The sequence below is a fragment of the Cherax quadricarinatus genome, chromosome 4 (genome assembly GCF_038502225.1).
Source record: "Cherax quadricarinatus isolate ZL_2023a chromosome 4, ASM3850222v1, whole genome shotgun sequence".
Taxonomy (NCBI): domain Eukaryota; kingdom Metazoa; phylum Arthropoda; class Malacostraca; order Decapoda; family Parastacidae; genus Cherax; species Cherax quadricarinatus.
Genome location: NC_091295.1, coordinates 29,070,538 through 29,085,968, shown reverse-complemented (window position 1 = coordinate 29,085,968; position 15,431 = coordinate 29,070,538). Strand labels below are relative to the sequence as shown.

General features: G+C 38.0%; 1 protein-coding gene across 6 annotated transcripts in view; it reads left to right on the top strand.

Moving 5' to 3' along the window:
- The first annotated feature begins 938 nt into the window (after positions 1-938).
- The window catches only part of LOC128684553 (solute carrier family 25 member 44), a 49,872-nt gene continuing 35,379 nt past the window's right edge, over positions 939-15,431 (top strand). Inside the window, exons 1-4 of one of the 6 annotated variants that reach the window (XM_070095502.1) lie at positions 939-1,083; positions 9,734-10,223; positions 10,540-10,893; positions 12,527-12,825. In XM_070095502.1, coding sequence (XP_069951603.1) covers positions 10,662-10,893; positions 12,527-12,825 — 531 coding nt within the window. In that variant the 5' untranslated portion in view covers positions 939-1,083; positions 9,734-10,223; positions 10,540-10,661. Of the gene's footprint in view, positions 1,137-1,691; positions 1,752-9,733; positions 10,894-12,526; positions 12,826-15,431 lie in introns of those variants that run through there. The other 5 variants (XM_053770808.2, XM_053770811.2, XM_053770809.2 and 2 more) reach the window with 5 other exon arrangements.

Sequence of the window (15,431 nt, the reverse complement as noted above, 5' to 3'; positions counted from 1 at the left end):
GTTTTAAATATAAGTGAATATAATACCTGTAATAATTTGAGTTTACGTGACAAAATATATTAAAGATCAGGGTAACTGTATAATATTGTGTATTTAACAGGAACGAATAGCGTGATTGGGTGGCCATTAATTAAATGAACCTCAGATATTGCCGAAAGCATTTTTTTTTTATCAAGCTGAAAATGATAAAGTGGAATGACCTGAGGAATGCCCCAGTGGAAGTGAACGTTGTGTAGCTTTATAAATAGGTTCGATAAATACATGAGTGGGTGCGGGTCAGTGTGAGTTAGACCCAACTAGCTTGTGCTACTGGGTCAGATGTGAATGTGACCTGACACGACTTGGTTGGGGCATTGGCTTAAGCCGGTAGGAAACTTGGACCTGTCTCGCATGGGCCAGTAGGCCTGCTGCAGTGCTCCTTCTTCTTATATTCTTATGGACTCAGTATATGAGTTTAAAAATAAGAATGACAGTAATATTTCACCTCAATGGTTGACACTGATGAGGCAGGGCCAGGAGCTGAAGTTCAACCTCTTCCAAGTATTTACAAATAGGCAGTTACTAGTAAACTGTGGATGTATAACCGCTGATGTCTACCTATCTTACCTCCTATAAAAATACCTGTAATAAAAATATTTTATTACAGGATGACGCAATAACGAAGTTCGTAAACATGACAGACATTAAGGAACACACAGTAATAATAGTTAATGTATATAGATAAAGTCTGCATTAGTAATTAATGTAAGCAATTGAAGACGATGCCTATCTTCCATAATTATTTAATGAACTAAAATAAGAACAGCTGATCAGGAGACGAAGACTGAATCCGATTCTATTGTTCATATTCGAGAATCATTATCATTATGTAACTCTGTCAGAGCAGAATACTATAACAAGTTTAAAATTATCATTATATTAATTGTAATCATATACTGAGTGTAAACATTGCAGAAGAGTGGTATATTAATATAGAAAATTGTATTATGAAGGTATGAGATGCAGATGATAGGACAGTGTGTGGGGTACCATGGCTGGCCAGGGAAGCTCACATTGTGTCCTCCCTCTCAGTGTTTTATAATGGTAAGACCTTCACCGTCACCTCCACACACACTTAACACAGTGCAAGCTCTACCGTACGTCTGGGGTTTTATTAAGTGTTAGAGAAAAATGAAAGAATATTTAGATACTGGGAAACTATTGTGGGTGACTTGAGTTTTTATTTAGGTGTTCCATTCATAAGCTGGTTAGTAACTTTATTCAGGTACACATATGTATAGTTATATAAATTATCATACATAGCAGCATATGTGTAGATTACTAAGGACTCCCAAAAAGTCAACGTGACTTATTTCCATTGGGGTCCTTGTAATAACTTATTTAAACCTTAAAAAATAAAACTGGTAACTATGTGAAAAGCAGTTAAAATAAGAGGAGATAGTTATTTATATTAACATTAAAGAGAGGATTGGGTCACAGATAAATGCATGTTAGCTATGCAAGAAATTCCTTTCCTACCTTCTGGCTCTCTTCCTGAACTGGCTCATGCTGTGACAGACTTTGACATGTGCAGGCAGTCTGTTCCACTCCTTTACTGCTGTATAATAAAAGGTGTTTGAAGCCTGACCACTAACTGTGGGTACTACAAAGTTGTGTTCTCTTCCCCTAGTACAATAATTGCTTTGGTTCCCAACCTTGATGAACTTGGCAGCAAGATATTCTGGACACAGCTTGTGAGCAGTTTTACAAAGGTGATTTAAATTCAGTTGTTTTACTCGTCTTCAATATTCAGCATATCCAGTTGTTGTAATTCATCCTGGCCTACATGCTGTCTTGGACTCAGGTCCAGGATGAATCTCACCATTTTGTTCTGGATGATTTGTGGTTTATCTTTCAGTTTTTTCTTAAGGCAGAGTACCATGAAGAGCAAGAGTAATCCATATGGCATGATGTAAGAGCTAGACATAGGGTCCGGTGAGCCTCAGTAGGTAGACACTGTGTACAGAAACTGGTCTGACATTTGGTTTCATTACTACACTGTTCCCTATAAGTTCTCCTGACATGCTTGGGTAAAAGGGGATTTCCAGATATTTCATTGAAGATACTGAAGTAAAGTGTTTCTGATTACACTGGACATAAAAATTATTTACCTTTTTCAGTTTATTTTTCGTGCCAAAGAGTATGGTTCCATTTTCCTGAGGTGTAACGATAATTTGATGTCTATTAACCATTTGCTGCAGGACTCTAGTTCTAGTGATGGTGCATTTGCTATATCTTGTGGGTCTTTACCTGACACTTAACAGAGCACTATTGTCTGCATACAACAGAAACTTGCACTTGATACGTATGGGCATGTCATTCACATAACATAATAATAATAATATCTTTATTTCTACAAGTACATTTGCAGGGTATATAGGCCTAGGTGACATCAGTGACATACTACTGCATAGAAAGCCGCTTGTTATGCAGAGCATTTTGGGCAAATTAGGTAAATTTTTGTCCCGGGATGCGACCCACACCAGTCAACTAATACCCGCATACCCATTTTACTGATGGGTGAGCATAGACAACAGGTGTAAGGAAGCATGCCCAGTGTTTCAGTCCTCGCTGGGAATCTAACCCGGACCCTCAGAGTGTGAAGCAAGAGCTTTTACTACCAGGCCATGGGCCTGGTCGCCCGTGGCCTAGGGCAACCCCACATGCTATTGGCAGGGGTTCTGATTCTGTGTTATTGATTATGACAATTTGTTTCCTATTGCTCGGGTAGGATTTAAACAAGTCTACAGAAACTATGCCAGTAGCTTGTAGTTTCTTACATTATGTGTTGTGGTTGACCGTATTGAAGGCCTTTTGCAAGTCTAAGGTTACCATACCTATGAGATTATCTAGCGACATTTCAATTCTCAGGTAGTCCATCAGATTAATTATGTAGGTGTCAGTCAAGTAAGATCTCCTAAAATCCAGTTGGTAACTAGGGAGAATGTTATTGTCATTAAGATACTTAACTACTTGACTCTACACCACCCTCTCTAGAATTTTGGACATCACGATGAGTACATGTATACTAACAGGCCTATAGTTGCTGACATCAGACCTACTATTTTTCTTGAAGTTAGGAGTAACTCGAGCCTCCTTGAACTCCTCCAGAATGGTATTATTGGTGATGCACAAATTTATTATATGTGTAATGGGGATTGGCAGTTCAAGGGTACCATCTTTTAGGAACTTAGCTAGAATGTTATCTGAACCGGTGCTCTTAGCTGGATTTAACTTTCTTAGTTCTTTTCACACGAAGTCATAAGATACATCTACTAGTCAGCAACTGTTTGGGGTAATGCCTTTATTAGTGTAGTATGCTTTAAACTTATTGGAGTTTGTGTTAAAGGTATTTGATGCAACCACCAGTTTACTTATTAGGATTGATGCAACATGTGTAGTATGAATTAAAACAATTTACCACTTCAGTTGTTTCGTGGCATACTGTACTTTGTTATTGATATTTAGCACTACGTTAGATCTATCTATGGGTTTTTGGCTATTCCTCAGCTGTTTTAGTTGTTGTCACAACTTTCTGGGGTTATTCTTGTACATGTATTTGATTTTTGAGCAATAGTGCCTTGCCTTTGCTCCTTTTATAAGCCTGCAATCTGTCCCTAGCCCTTTGGAATTCATTTAGCCCTGGAGTATCCTGTCTGTTTACCTTAAATCTTTTTAGCAACTGTTCCCTGAATTAGATATTATCTCATATCTCAGCAGTTGTCCAGGGTTGACTTCTTCATTAACCCTAACCTCTTTACTGGTTTGGTAATAGAGTTGTGGATGAGTGGAACAAACCCCCGAGTACAGTTATTCAGGCTAAAACATTGTGTATTTTTAAAAATAGGTTAGATAAATACATGAGTGGGTGTGGGTGGGTGTGAGTTGGACCTGACTAGCTTGTGCTGCTGGGTCTGGTGCTGTGCTCCTTCCTTGAGTGGAGGTGACCAGACTGGGTGGGTCATTGGGCTAATCCAGGGGGGGGGACATGGACCTGCTCTGCATGGGTCAGTAGGCCTGTTGCAGTGTTCCTTCTTTCTTATGTTCTTAACTAATGCAATATTATCAAGGAAGGCAGTGAACATGGTTTTGAATGTTTCCTAGGCTTCAGTTTATGTCCGTGCAACTTATCACAGTCCAATTGTGTAATCTGTTTACCAGTATTTCATTACTGTAGGTTCTAGATGACCTCATTTTTATTATCCTGTGTAGGCCTATTCATTCTCTAATGATTTTCCTGGTGCAATAAATGATGAAATAATCACTAAGACCTGTGGTATTGATGCCTGACTGACTAAAGTTATCAGAGCAGTTACAAAGTATGTGGTCGAGTGTGGTGGTGGCAGAGAACTGTGTGATTCGGGTTACTGCATTAGTTAGTTGAGTGTAACTATTGAATCCCAGAATTTGCTTATACCTCTTGCCAAGCCTGTTATTTTGCTGTTGATAACAGATATTGAAGTCTCCCAGTATTATTCTCACAATTGTGCTCAATTCTGGACAAGACTCTTGAAAAGTTTTCCACAAACTCTTCGTAGATGGGGGGGGGGGGGAACTAGTTCCTGCTAGGATAGGTTTGGTGTTGGGCAGCAATACCTCAGACCATAGAATCTCCAGTTTATTGCCATTCAAATTGGGGCTTGGACTGTAAGCTAAGTCATTTCTTACATAGGCACATACCCCACCACCTTGTCTATTCCTGTCTAAGCATTTTATGTTGTAACCTTTTTTTAAGGTTTGTGCATAATGTTTATATAGTTTTCATTTACAGTGCCCTAAGGACACACAAAAGCACATGATGTAGATTTCACAGGGACCCCAGTGTTGAGATATCCTAGGCTAAATATATACAGTGGAACCTCTACTTGCGAGCGCATCCAGGTGTGAGCTTTTCCAAATACGAGCAGTTGATGGGTCGATTTTTTGTTTCCATACGCGAGCAAAATTTCCATAAGCGAGCACACCTCAAGGCAGGTTCCTTGACGCTGGTGAGGGGCTCTTGCTCTTGATCTAGGGAATTGTATCTCATTTGTTTGTTAGACTATCTTATTGAAACTTGGGCAATGTATGATGGAAAGATTCTTCTTAATGTACACCAAAAATGAAAGAAATCTAAGCATAAATAATGGAATTCACTTCTCAGCAATCAGCCACCCCTTAGCCGCATTTTCGTATGGTTTTTATTGTTGTATTCTCATTTTTTTTTTGGTCTCATTTGATATATGTGGTGCCGCCACCACCACATATATATTCTAGAGTATATATCAGGTTTCTATGTTATTTATATTGTTTATTATGTCATATTAGATGAACTGTGATAGATAAATAAGCCATATACATACCTGGAGTTTACCTGGAGAGAGTTCCGGGGGTCAACGCCCCTGCGGCCCGGTCTGTGACCAGGCCTCCTGGTGGATCAGAGCCTGATCAACCAGGCTGTTGCTGCTGGCTGCACGCAAACCAACGTACGAGCCACAGCCCGGCTGGTCAGGAACCGACTTTAGGTGCTTGTCCAGTGCCAGCTTGAAGACTGCCAGGGGTCTGTTGGTAATCCCTCTTATGTATGCTGGGAGGCAGTTGAACAGTCTCGGGCCCCTGACACTTATTGTATGGTCTCTTAACGTGCTAGTGACACCCCTGCTTTTCATTGGGGGGATGTTGCATCGTCTGCCAAGTCTTTTGCTTTCGTAGTGAGTGATTTTCGTGTGCAAGTTCGGTACTAGTCCCTCTAGGATTTTCCAGGTGTATATAATCATGTATCTCTCCCACCTGCATTCCAGGGAATACAGTTTTAGGAACTTCAAGCGCTCCCAGTAATTGAGGTGTTTCATCTCCGTTATGCGCGCCGTGAAGGTTCTCTGTACATTTTCTAGGTCAGCAATTTCACCTGCCTTGAAAGGTGCTGTTAGTGTGCAGCAATATTCCAGCCTAGATAGAACAAGTGACCTGAAGAGTGTCATCATGGGCTTGGCCTCCCTAGTTTTGAAGGTTCTCATTATCCATCCTGTCATTTTTCTAGCAGATGCGATTGATACAATGTTATGGTTCTTGAAGGTGAGATCCTCCGACATGATCACTCCCAGGTCTTTGACGTTGGTGTTTCGCTCTATTTTGTGGCCAGAATTTGTTTTGTACTCTAATGAAGATTTAATTTCCTTGTGTTTACCATATCTGAGTAATTGATATTTCTCATCGTTGAACTTCATATTGCTTTCTGCAGCCCACTGAAAGATTTGGTTGATGTCCGCCTGGAGCCTTGCAGTGTCTGCAATGGAAGATACTGTCATGCAGATTCGGGTGTCATCTGCAAAGGAAGACACGGTGCTGTGGCTGACATCCTTGTCTATGTCGGATATGAGGATGAGGAACAAGATGGGAGCGAGTACTGTGCCTTGTGGAACAGAGCTTTTCACCGTAGCTGCCTCGGACTTTACTCTGTTGACGATTACTCTCTGTGTTCTGTTAGTGAGGAAATTATAGATCCATCGACCGACTTTTCCTTTTATTCCTTTAGCACGCATTTTGTGCGCTATTACGCCATGGTCACACTTGTCGAAGGCTTTTGCAAAGTCTGTATATATTACATCTGCATTCTTTTTGTCTTCTAGTGCATTTAGGACCTTGTCGTAGTGATCCAATAGTTGAGACAGACAGGAGTGACCTGTTCTAAACCCATGTTGCCCTGGGTTGTGTAACTGATGGGTTTCTAGATGGGTGGTGATCTTGCTTCTTAGGACCCTTTCAAAGATTTTTATGATATGGGATGTTAATGCTATCGGTCTGTAGCTCTTTGCTGTTGCTTTACTGCCCCCTTTGTGGAGTGGGGCTATGTCTGTTGTTTTTAGTAACTGTGGGACGACCCCCATGTCCATGCTCCCTCTCCATAGGATGGAAAAGGCTCGTGATAGGGGCTTCTTACAGTTCTTGATGAACACGGAGTTCCATGAGTCTGGCCCTGGGGCAGAGTGCATGGGCATGTCATTTATCGCCTGTTCGAAGTCATTTGGCGTCAGGATAACATCGGATAGGCTTGTGTTAACCAAATTTTGTGGCTCTCATAAAAAATTCATTTTGATCTTCGACTCTCAGTCTGGTTAGCGGCTTGCTAAAAACTGAGTCATATTGGGACTTGAGTAGCTCACTCATTTCCTTGCTGTCATCTGTGTAGGACCCATCTTGTTTAAGTAGGGGCCCAATACTGGACGTTGTTCTCGACTTTGATTTGGCATAGGAGAAGAAATACTTTGGGTTTCTTTCGATTTCATTTATGGCTTTTAGTACTTCCCGCGATTCCTGACTCCTATAAGATTCCTTTAGCTTAAGTTCGATGCTTGCTATTTCTCTGACCAGTGTCTCCCTACGCATTTCAGATATATTGACCTCTTTTAGCCGCTCTGTTATTCTTTTCCGTCGCCTGTAAAGGGAGCGCCTGTCTCTTTCTATTTTACATCTACTCCTCCTTTTTCTTAGAGGAATAAGCCTTGTGCATACATCGAGTGCCACCAAGTTAATCTGTTCTAGGCATAAGTTGGGGTCTGTGTTGCTTAGTATATCTTCCCAGCTTATATCGGTTAGGACTTGGTTTACTTGGTCCCACTTAATGTTTTTGTTATTGAAGTTGAATTTGGTGAATGCTCCCTCGTGACTAGTCTCATTATGTCGGTCTGGGGCTCCACGCATACATGTCTGAACCTCAATTATGTTGTGATCTGAGTATATTGTTTTTGATATGGTGACATTTCTGATCAGAAGTATTTTGTCCGGTCTCCAGACAAACTCTCGTCCACCATCGACACTGCCCATACCACTACATGAATTGCATATTTTATTAATTTTAGAGTATATATATCAGGTTTCTATGTTATTTATATTGTTTATTATGTCATAGTAGATGAAGTGAGATAGGTAAATAAGCCGTAGAGTTGACATTAACGAAATTATTGAAGCACAGAATTCCAATGGAATGGATTAATTGCATTTCAGTTAATTTAAATGAGGAAAATTGACTCTGCAAATGATTAAATCCAGTTGCGAGCAAGGTCATGGAACGGATTAAACTCACAAGTAGAGGTTCCACTGTATGTACATTTTAAAAACAGTTCTGTGCTACATATCTAAATCCTAAATAAAAACTTATTAATCTTGGATAACATATAAATTATTTTTACAGCGGTCTTGATAGGACAAGTGTTATGGTCATACAAGGGTCATACAACAGCTGGGGAATATGACGTGTGAGATGTCATCAGATTCTATCCAGAGAAAGGGAGAGTAGCTCCAGTTCCCTGGATCAAGGGCCTTTTACTAGTACTGTATCAAGTCAAATGCCGAGTTCTATGGTGCTACCATGGGAGTTTATGGTATTTTCAATTTCCTTTTGAAGTACAGCCTTGTTTATGAGTCAGAGATGTCATGATAATAATTACTGCTTGGTCTTGCCTTTGTGAATATATCTGTAGTAATCATTTTGATACTGCTTACCTAAAAGTAGGTAAAAAATCTAAGTATCCTGTAGCTCGATTGTTAGCACATTCGGCTTGAACACTGAGGTCTTGGGGGTTGATCCCCAGTATGGGTGGAAACATTAGGATGTGTGTTCTTAAGACACCTGCTGTTCATGTTCACCTAGCAGTAAAATAGGTACGTGTATCTGGGTGTTAGTCAACTGGTGTGGGTCACAGCCTGGGGACAAACTTACTTTGCCCTAAATTCTCAGCATAACAAGGGGCTTTCTATATTAGTAGTATGTCATTGATGTCAGCAAGGCCTGTATACCTTGTATACGTGTACTTGTGGAAAAGATTATTATTATTACAGTATTAGTATTATTATATCAGACTTTTCAATTCTTTTTTATCAGCAAGTTCACTAGGCTGCAGTTTTTGGTATTTTGTTGAAAAAACTATGTTATCCAACTATGTAATTTAGGATTTAGTTAGGTCCATGCTTGTTGAAAGCTTTACCAAATTTATATATGGGATAACTTCACCAGTAGGAAAATATCAGAGACTTCTTACTTGGTAATGTCTGTGAGATCACAGGCATTCTTGGAAAAAATTAATCGATGAAAAATGAACATCACCTGCACTAATCTTGTAAGGGTTTACTATTATTATTATTATTATTTTTATGTATTTTAATGGGAAGCACTGAATTAATAAGGGTCATACAGCACCTGAGGAATGTGAGATGATTGAGTTTGATCCAAGAAAGGGGAGGATTACTACTACCATTCTTTGGATCAAACAGAGCCTTCAGGCAGTTACCTAGGTTTGCCTAGTGGGTAGTAATGGACCTAGCAGACTTTCCTGAAATGCTTCACAAGAAATAATGAATCACTAACTGAAATTCCACTCCTTGTAAACAATTTTTCTTTTATTTTATTTTTGCATGATACATGTTTGTACAAAGGAGTGTAACAGTTTAGTGAACATACCAAAAGCCCCTTTATATGCAGAGCATTTTGGGCAAACTAAAGACTAACTTAAGATTAATAAGGCAATAACAATGTTGTAATTGTACATATGGCCATTAGGGAAGTTACAGTGAATACAAGAAAATTGAATATTCAACTAGTTCAAGTACACCAAATTTACCTATTACTTTAGAATATCTCTACTGTAAATATATTGTAGTGCACTAGTACTCTTATTAAGTACATGTACTGTATGTATTGCGGTATTCCTATTTTCAGGTTGGGTGTGTGAATGACATCAAGTGTTTAGCAGTAACATCCACAGATGTGAAGATGTTCATTATGAACCTGAGTTTCCTTCTCTTATTATTTTTATGAGCAAGATCATGACACAAAAATATGCTTCGTTTACTCTCACCAAGAGTGTTTGATAATCACTGAGAGAGCTCGCCCTACTACTACACCACAATGAGATTAAACAAAGATATTTGAAAAACTCCTCTGGCTGGCCTATTTTGATGCATTATCTATATACAAATACATTTACAAAAAAAAAAAAAAGTAGAACAGTAGGAGTTGTCTGGAGTTTGTGAGGTAATAATAGTGAAAATGGGAAATAATGAAAATTAATTTGAAATCCACCTCAGCATCATAATTCATTTGTGCTGTACATGAGAGATTTTATTTTATAAAACGAAAGACGTACTTCTGGTGTAACAGTGGTAGTACAGTACTGTGTTAAGGATTTGTGAAACTTTTTGTTTTGCAGGTAAACTCCAGTATTGCTTGAGAAATATTTCTTATTACAAGTTTTCGTTTAGTTTTTTTTTTTTTATGAAAAACTCAGTGCTGTATATACTCTATTTATATACAGTAAGTTCATACAGTATACTGTTTATTGAATAGTTTTGAATTTTTAACTTTGTAAGAGTGATGAGAATACAATATATTCTAATATTGTATATATTAGATGTAAAAAGTGAGTCATAATAGTTTTATTGTTTGAAAATACACTGATACTTTATGATTATTCACTAATTCATCATATGGAAATAAATGTTATGGCTTCAAAAAATTGTATACAGGATTTTAATATAAACATTGGAAATATTTATAACTGTGTCAGTGATTTTATGAAAGCTGAGGGATGGTAGCACAGTACTGACGATAGGGTGAGGGATGTCTCATAGTGCTCTCACAAAGAACCATGGAATCTCTAGGTGTGCCAAATATTGATGGCAGTGGCCACTATATCCAGACAATTGAATGGGATATGATGAACAAATACAAGTTTTTCCCACTGTCGATGCTCAGCTCTTTTTCTGTAAGATGTATGCTCTATCCATTTACTGTTATCAAGACACGTATCCAAATCCAAAGGCACTCTGAAGTCTACAAAGGCACATTCGATGCATTCCAGAAGATATTCAAATGTGAAGGTACAGTAATTCAGTTTGTTTTCATATGTTTATTTAAAAGCATTACATTATTGTGGTCATCTTATAAGAATTTTATTCAAGTATGTTTATTCATTAGTGTATGTTTAAGCTGTGTGAGTTCCTTAGTAAGTACAGTCAATGATTGTTAGTAAATACCTGTGTTGTATATATAAAATAGTCTTCTTCCCATAATACACAATGCTTCAAAGATTGATTAAGGATTAAATAAAAAATAATTCTTTTGTAAATTAGTTTAATGTTAACCAGCTAGTTACAAATGTGTATGTAGCAGATATTCAGACACATTGAAATCCTTAAAGAATTTAATAGCTAATTAACAAAATCTTAAACTGTAAATTGGAATAAAGCATTATGATTTACACAGGGCTGTAGTGGGCCCAGAAAAGTTTTATGAGAATGTGATTTATAATAAAGATGGTTCTGTTATAGTATGAGCATGTGTTAAGGGTGTATGTATCTAATGCAAGAAGGTGAATAAGAACATATGTGTAAAGATAAAGTATGGTATACAGTATAAGTGAGAATGTTAACATAAGGATATACATAAGTTTGCAGGCATAGTGGTATGTCTAGAACGCATAATAGATATTTTTTATTTATTTTTTATTAACACATCGACTATTTCCCACCAAGGCAGGGTGGCCCGAGAAAGAAAAATTCTCATCATCATTCACTCCATCACTGTCTTGCCAGAGGCATGCTTACACTACAGTTATAAAACTGCAACATTAACACTCCTCCTTCAGAGTGCCGGCACTGTGCTTCCCGTCTCCAGGAATCAAGTCCAGCCTGCCGGTTTCCCTGAATCCTTTCATAAATGTTACCTTGCTTACACTCCAGCAGCATGTGAAGTCCTAAAAGCTATTTGTCTCCATTTGCTCCTATCGAACATGCTCACGCACATTTGCTGGAAGTCCAAGCCCCTCGCACACAAAACTTGTACCTCCTCCCTCCAACCTTTCCCAAGCCAACCCCTACCCCGCCTTCCCTCCACTACAGATTTATACACTCTCAGTCATTCTGTTTCATTCCAGCCTCTGCATGTCCAAACCATCTCAATAACCCCTCCTCAGCTCTCCGGATAATAGTTTTGGTAATCCCGCACCTCCTCCTAATCTCCAAACTACGGATTCTCTACATTATATTCACACCACACATTGCCTTCAGACATGACATCTCCACTGCCTCCAGCCTTCTCCTTGTTGCAACATTCACTACCCATGCCTCGCATCCAAGCAAGAGGATTGGTATAACCATACTCTCATACATTCCTCTCCTTGCTTTCGTGGATAAAGTGTGATAAATATCTGTAAATGTAATGTAGTAATAATAATACTATCATAATTTAATGTAAATTTTGTTGACTATTTATGAGCAAGATCTTGTATTTTATTCTTGCATCATTTCTCAATAGCTTTCTTAAAATAAGTCATAAGACTTTAGTATTGTGTTCATATATTACTTGATTCATTCAGTACATGTACTATGCAAGCAGTTTCCTGTAACTTTTTTTCATTAATACATATGTACTTTTGGTATAGTATAGGGAATATTGCTTTGATAGAAAATAAAGTATATACATTTAAAAAATTAATAGCTGCTTTTTCAACAGGTGTGGGTGGTCTTTATAAAGGTTTCTGGGTAAGTGCCTTTCAGCTAGTCTCTGGGATTGCTTACATCACCACCTATGAGAATGTCCGTCATTTCCTTCAGCAGCGTGGGGTACAAGACTCCAGGATCAGAGCATTAATTGGGGGTGGGTGTGCCTCTCTGGTGGGTCAGACCATCATTGTTCCTTTCGATGTTATCTCGCAACATGTGATGGTGCTAGGACAATTGGAGGGTCGTGGGAAGTCAAAGGTTGTTGTTAACCCTCTCAACATAGACTTCCAAGGCCGACAAAAATCACAGGTATGGTGTTTGATAATCATAAATTTTATCATAAATTAAACTCAAGAGTTTTATAATATAGCAGAGTACAGTAGTAAGTTTCTATGTAAAAGAATGTTATATTAACTTTCGCCCACCAAGGTAGCCCCCCCCCCCAAAAAAAAAAAAAAAAATTCATCATTTGTTAAGTTGCTCTCTTGCCAAAGGTGTGCAGATATCACAATTCATATAACCCTATGAACTGTAAAATACTTACCTCTCCTACAGAGTGCAGACACTATACTTCCCACCTCCAACACTTAAGTCCATCTAACTGATTTCTTGAATCTTTTCATAAATGTTAACCTTGCTCACACTTTATAGCACATAGTCCCTAAAACTCTCCCCAATCTAACATACTTGCACATGTTTGCTGGATATGCAAGCCCCTTACATTTAACCCCTTCAGGGTCCAAGGCCCAAATCTGAAGTGGTGCCCCAGTGTCCAGGAATTTAAAAAAAAAAAATTTGTTATTTTTCTTATGAAATGGTAGATAATCTTTTTGTGAAGGTAATAAAACAAAAAGTACGAAATTTGATGGAAAATTGACGAAATTATGCTCTCGCGAATTTTGATGTGTCAGTGATATTTACGAATCAGCGATTTTGCCGACTGACTCCCATTTTAGGCCAATTACATTATTCCAGTCAACCAAATTCTTAGCTATTTCACTAGTATTACTTCTATTCTATCGATTGAGCACAAGAAATCGCCAAGTCAACTGTTTCAACTACAAATTAAAGTGATCGGAAATTGTTAATTTGGCCAATTTAACACAAAGTTCAAAATATTCCAATTTCAAAATAGGGTCCAGAATAAACAATGTAGGTATTCCTGGAACTAAACTAACATTTCCTCTGTTCATTAGTTACGTTTTGAAGCTTTACAAATAAATTTCATTTTGATTTTTTATTCACATAATGAATTTTCATTCACACCAAAAAATAGAAGATTTATTGTTATGGAATACTGTAATAATTGTATAAATATCATCACCATATTTGTGAATGCATATTAGACCCACCAGCTGGCGTGTATTAGACGTGTGAGGTCGTTTGTTTACTCTTGAATATCGGCAAAAATTTAACATTTCTGCTACTTTGAGCTCAGTTTCAAGCCATTTCCAGTGCTAAAACCAATCAAAATCATCTCAATTTCTGTAATATGTCTTCCATTCTATCAAATGAGACCAAGAAATCGCAAATAGAACTATAAAAAACATACGGAAAAACACTGCAAAGTCGCTGTTTTAATTGAAAAATCATGATTTCAGTTTTTTTCTCTCATTATACACAGTGTGCTGCAGGATCTGTTTTATGTGGTGCACACATACCACATAGATGTATTGTCTCATATCTAGGCCCAAATGTACCACTCAGTTTATCAGAGTGAGCTGAGCTCATGACGTAGATCTACAGTTTGGACCCTGAACGTAAAGCCGTAGATCTACGGGACGGACCCTCAAAGGGTTAAAACCTTCACACCCTTCCCTCTGAATCTTCCTAGAATAACTCCCTACCACCCTGGATTTATGTACCTCTTGGTCATCCTATTTTGCTCCATCCTTTCTAAATGCCACACCACCTCTATAAACCCTCCTCTGCTTTCTGAGTAATATCTTTTGTAACCTCACATAGATTTTTGAATTCCATGCTCAGTATCTTTTTCATAATATTCATGCCACAAATTGCACTTAAATTTACATGACATCTCCATTACCTTCAGCCTCCTCCATGGTACAACTTATAAAACCTGTGTTTCACAGTCTTATAAAAGGGGTTGTTACATACTCTGGGACATTCCTCTGTTTGCCTCCATAGATAAATCTTTTTCTCCAAAGATGCCTCAACAGTCTCACTATCATTTTACCTATGTTAATCTGTTCTTTGGTTGACCTTATCTTCCATCTACCATCCATTCCATTCCTAAATATCCTAATGCATTCACTGCTTCCATTATTCCTCCCAATATGATATCCAATTTATCATTACCTGAACTTTTTGTTACTTTCATCACCTTGCTCTTTTCTTATACAACCTCCTCTGAAGCTTGTAAGAGATACAGCATATTAAATAATTTAAATAACAATGGTATAAATGGGATTAGGTCAGGGGTTTCAAATAGAGTTAGAGCTAAAGAAGGAGTAGCAATAATGTTGAAGGATAAGCTATGGCAGGAAAAGAGGGACTACAAATGTATAAATTCAAGGATTATGTGGAGTAAAGTAAAGATTGGATGTGAAAAGTGGGTTATAGTAAGCGTGTATGCACCTGGAGAAGAGAGAAGTGTAGAGGAGAGAGAGAGATTCTGGGAAATGTTGAGTGAATGCGTGGGGAGTTTTGAATCAAGTGTGAGAGTAATGGTGGTTGGGGATTTCAATGCTAAAGTGGGTAAAAATGTTATGGAGGGAGTAGTAGGTAATTTTGGGGTGCCAGGGGTAAATGTAAATAGGGAGCCTTTAATTGAGCTATGTGTAGAAAGAAATTTGGTAATAAGTAATACATATTTTATGAAAAAGAGGATAAATAAATATACAAGGTATGATGTAGCACGTAATAAAAGTAGTTTGTTAGATTATGTATTGGTG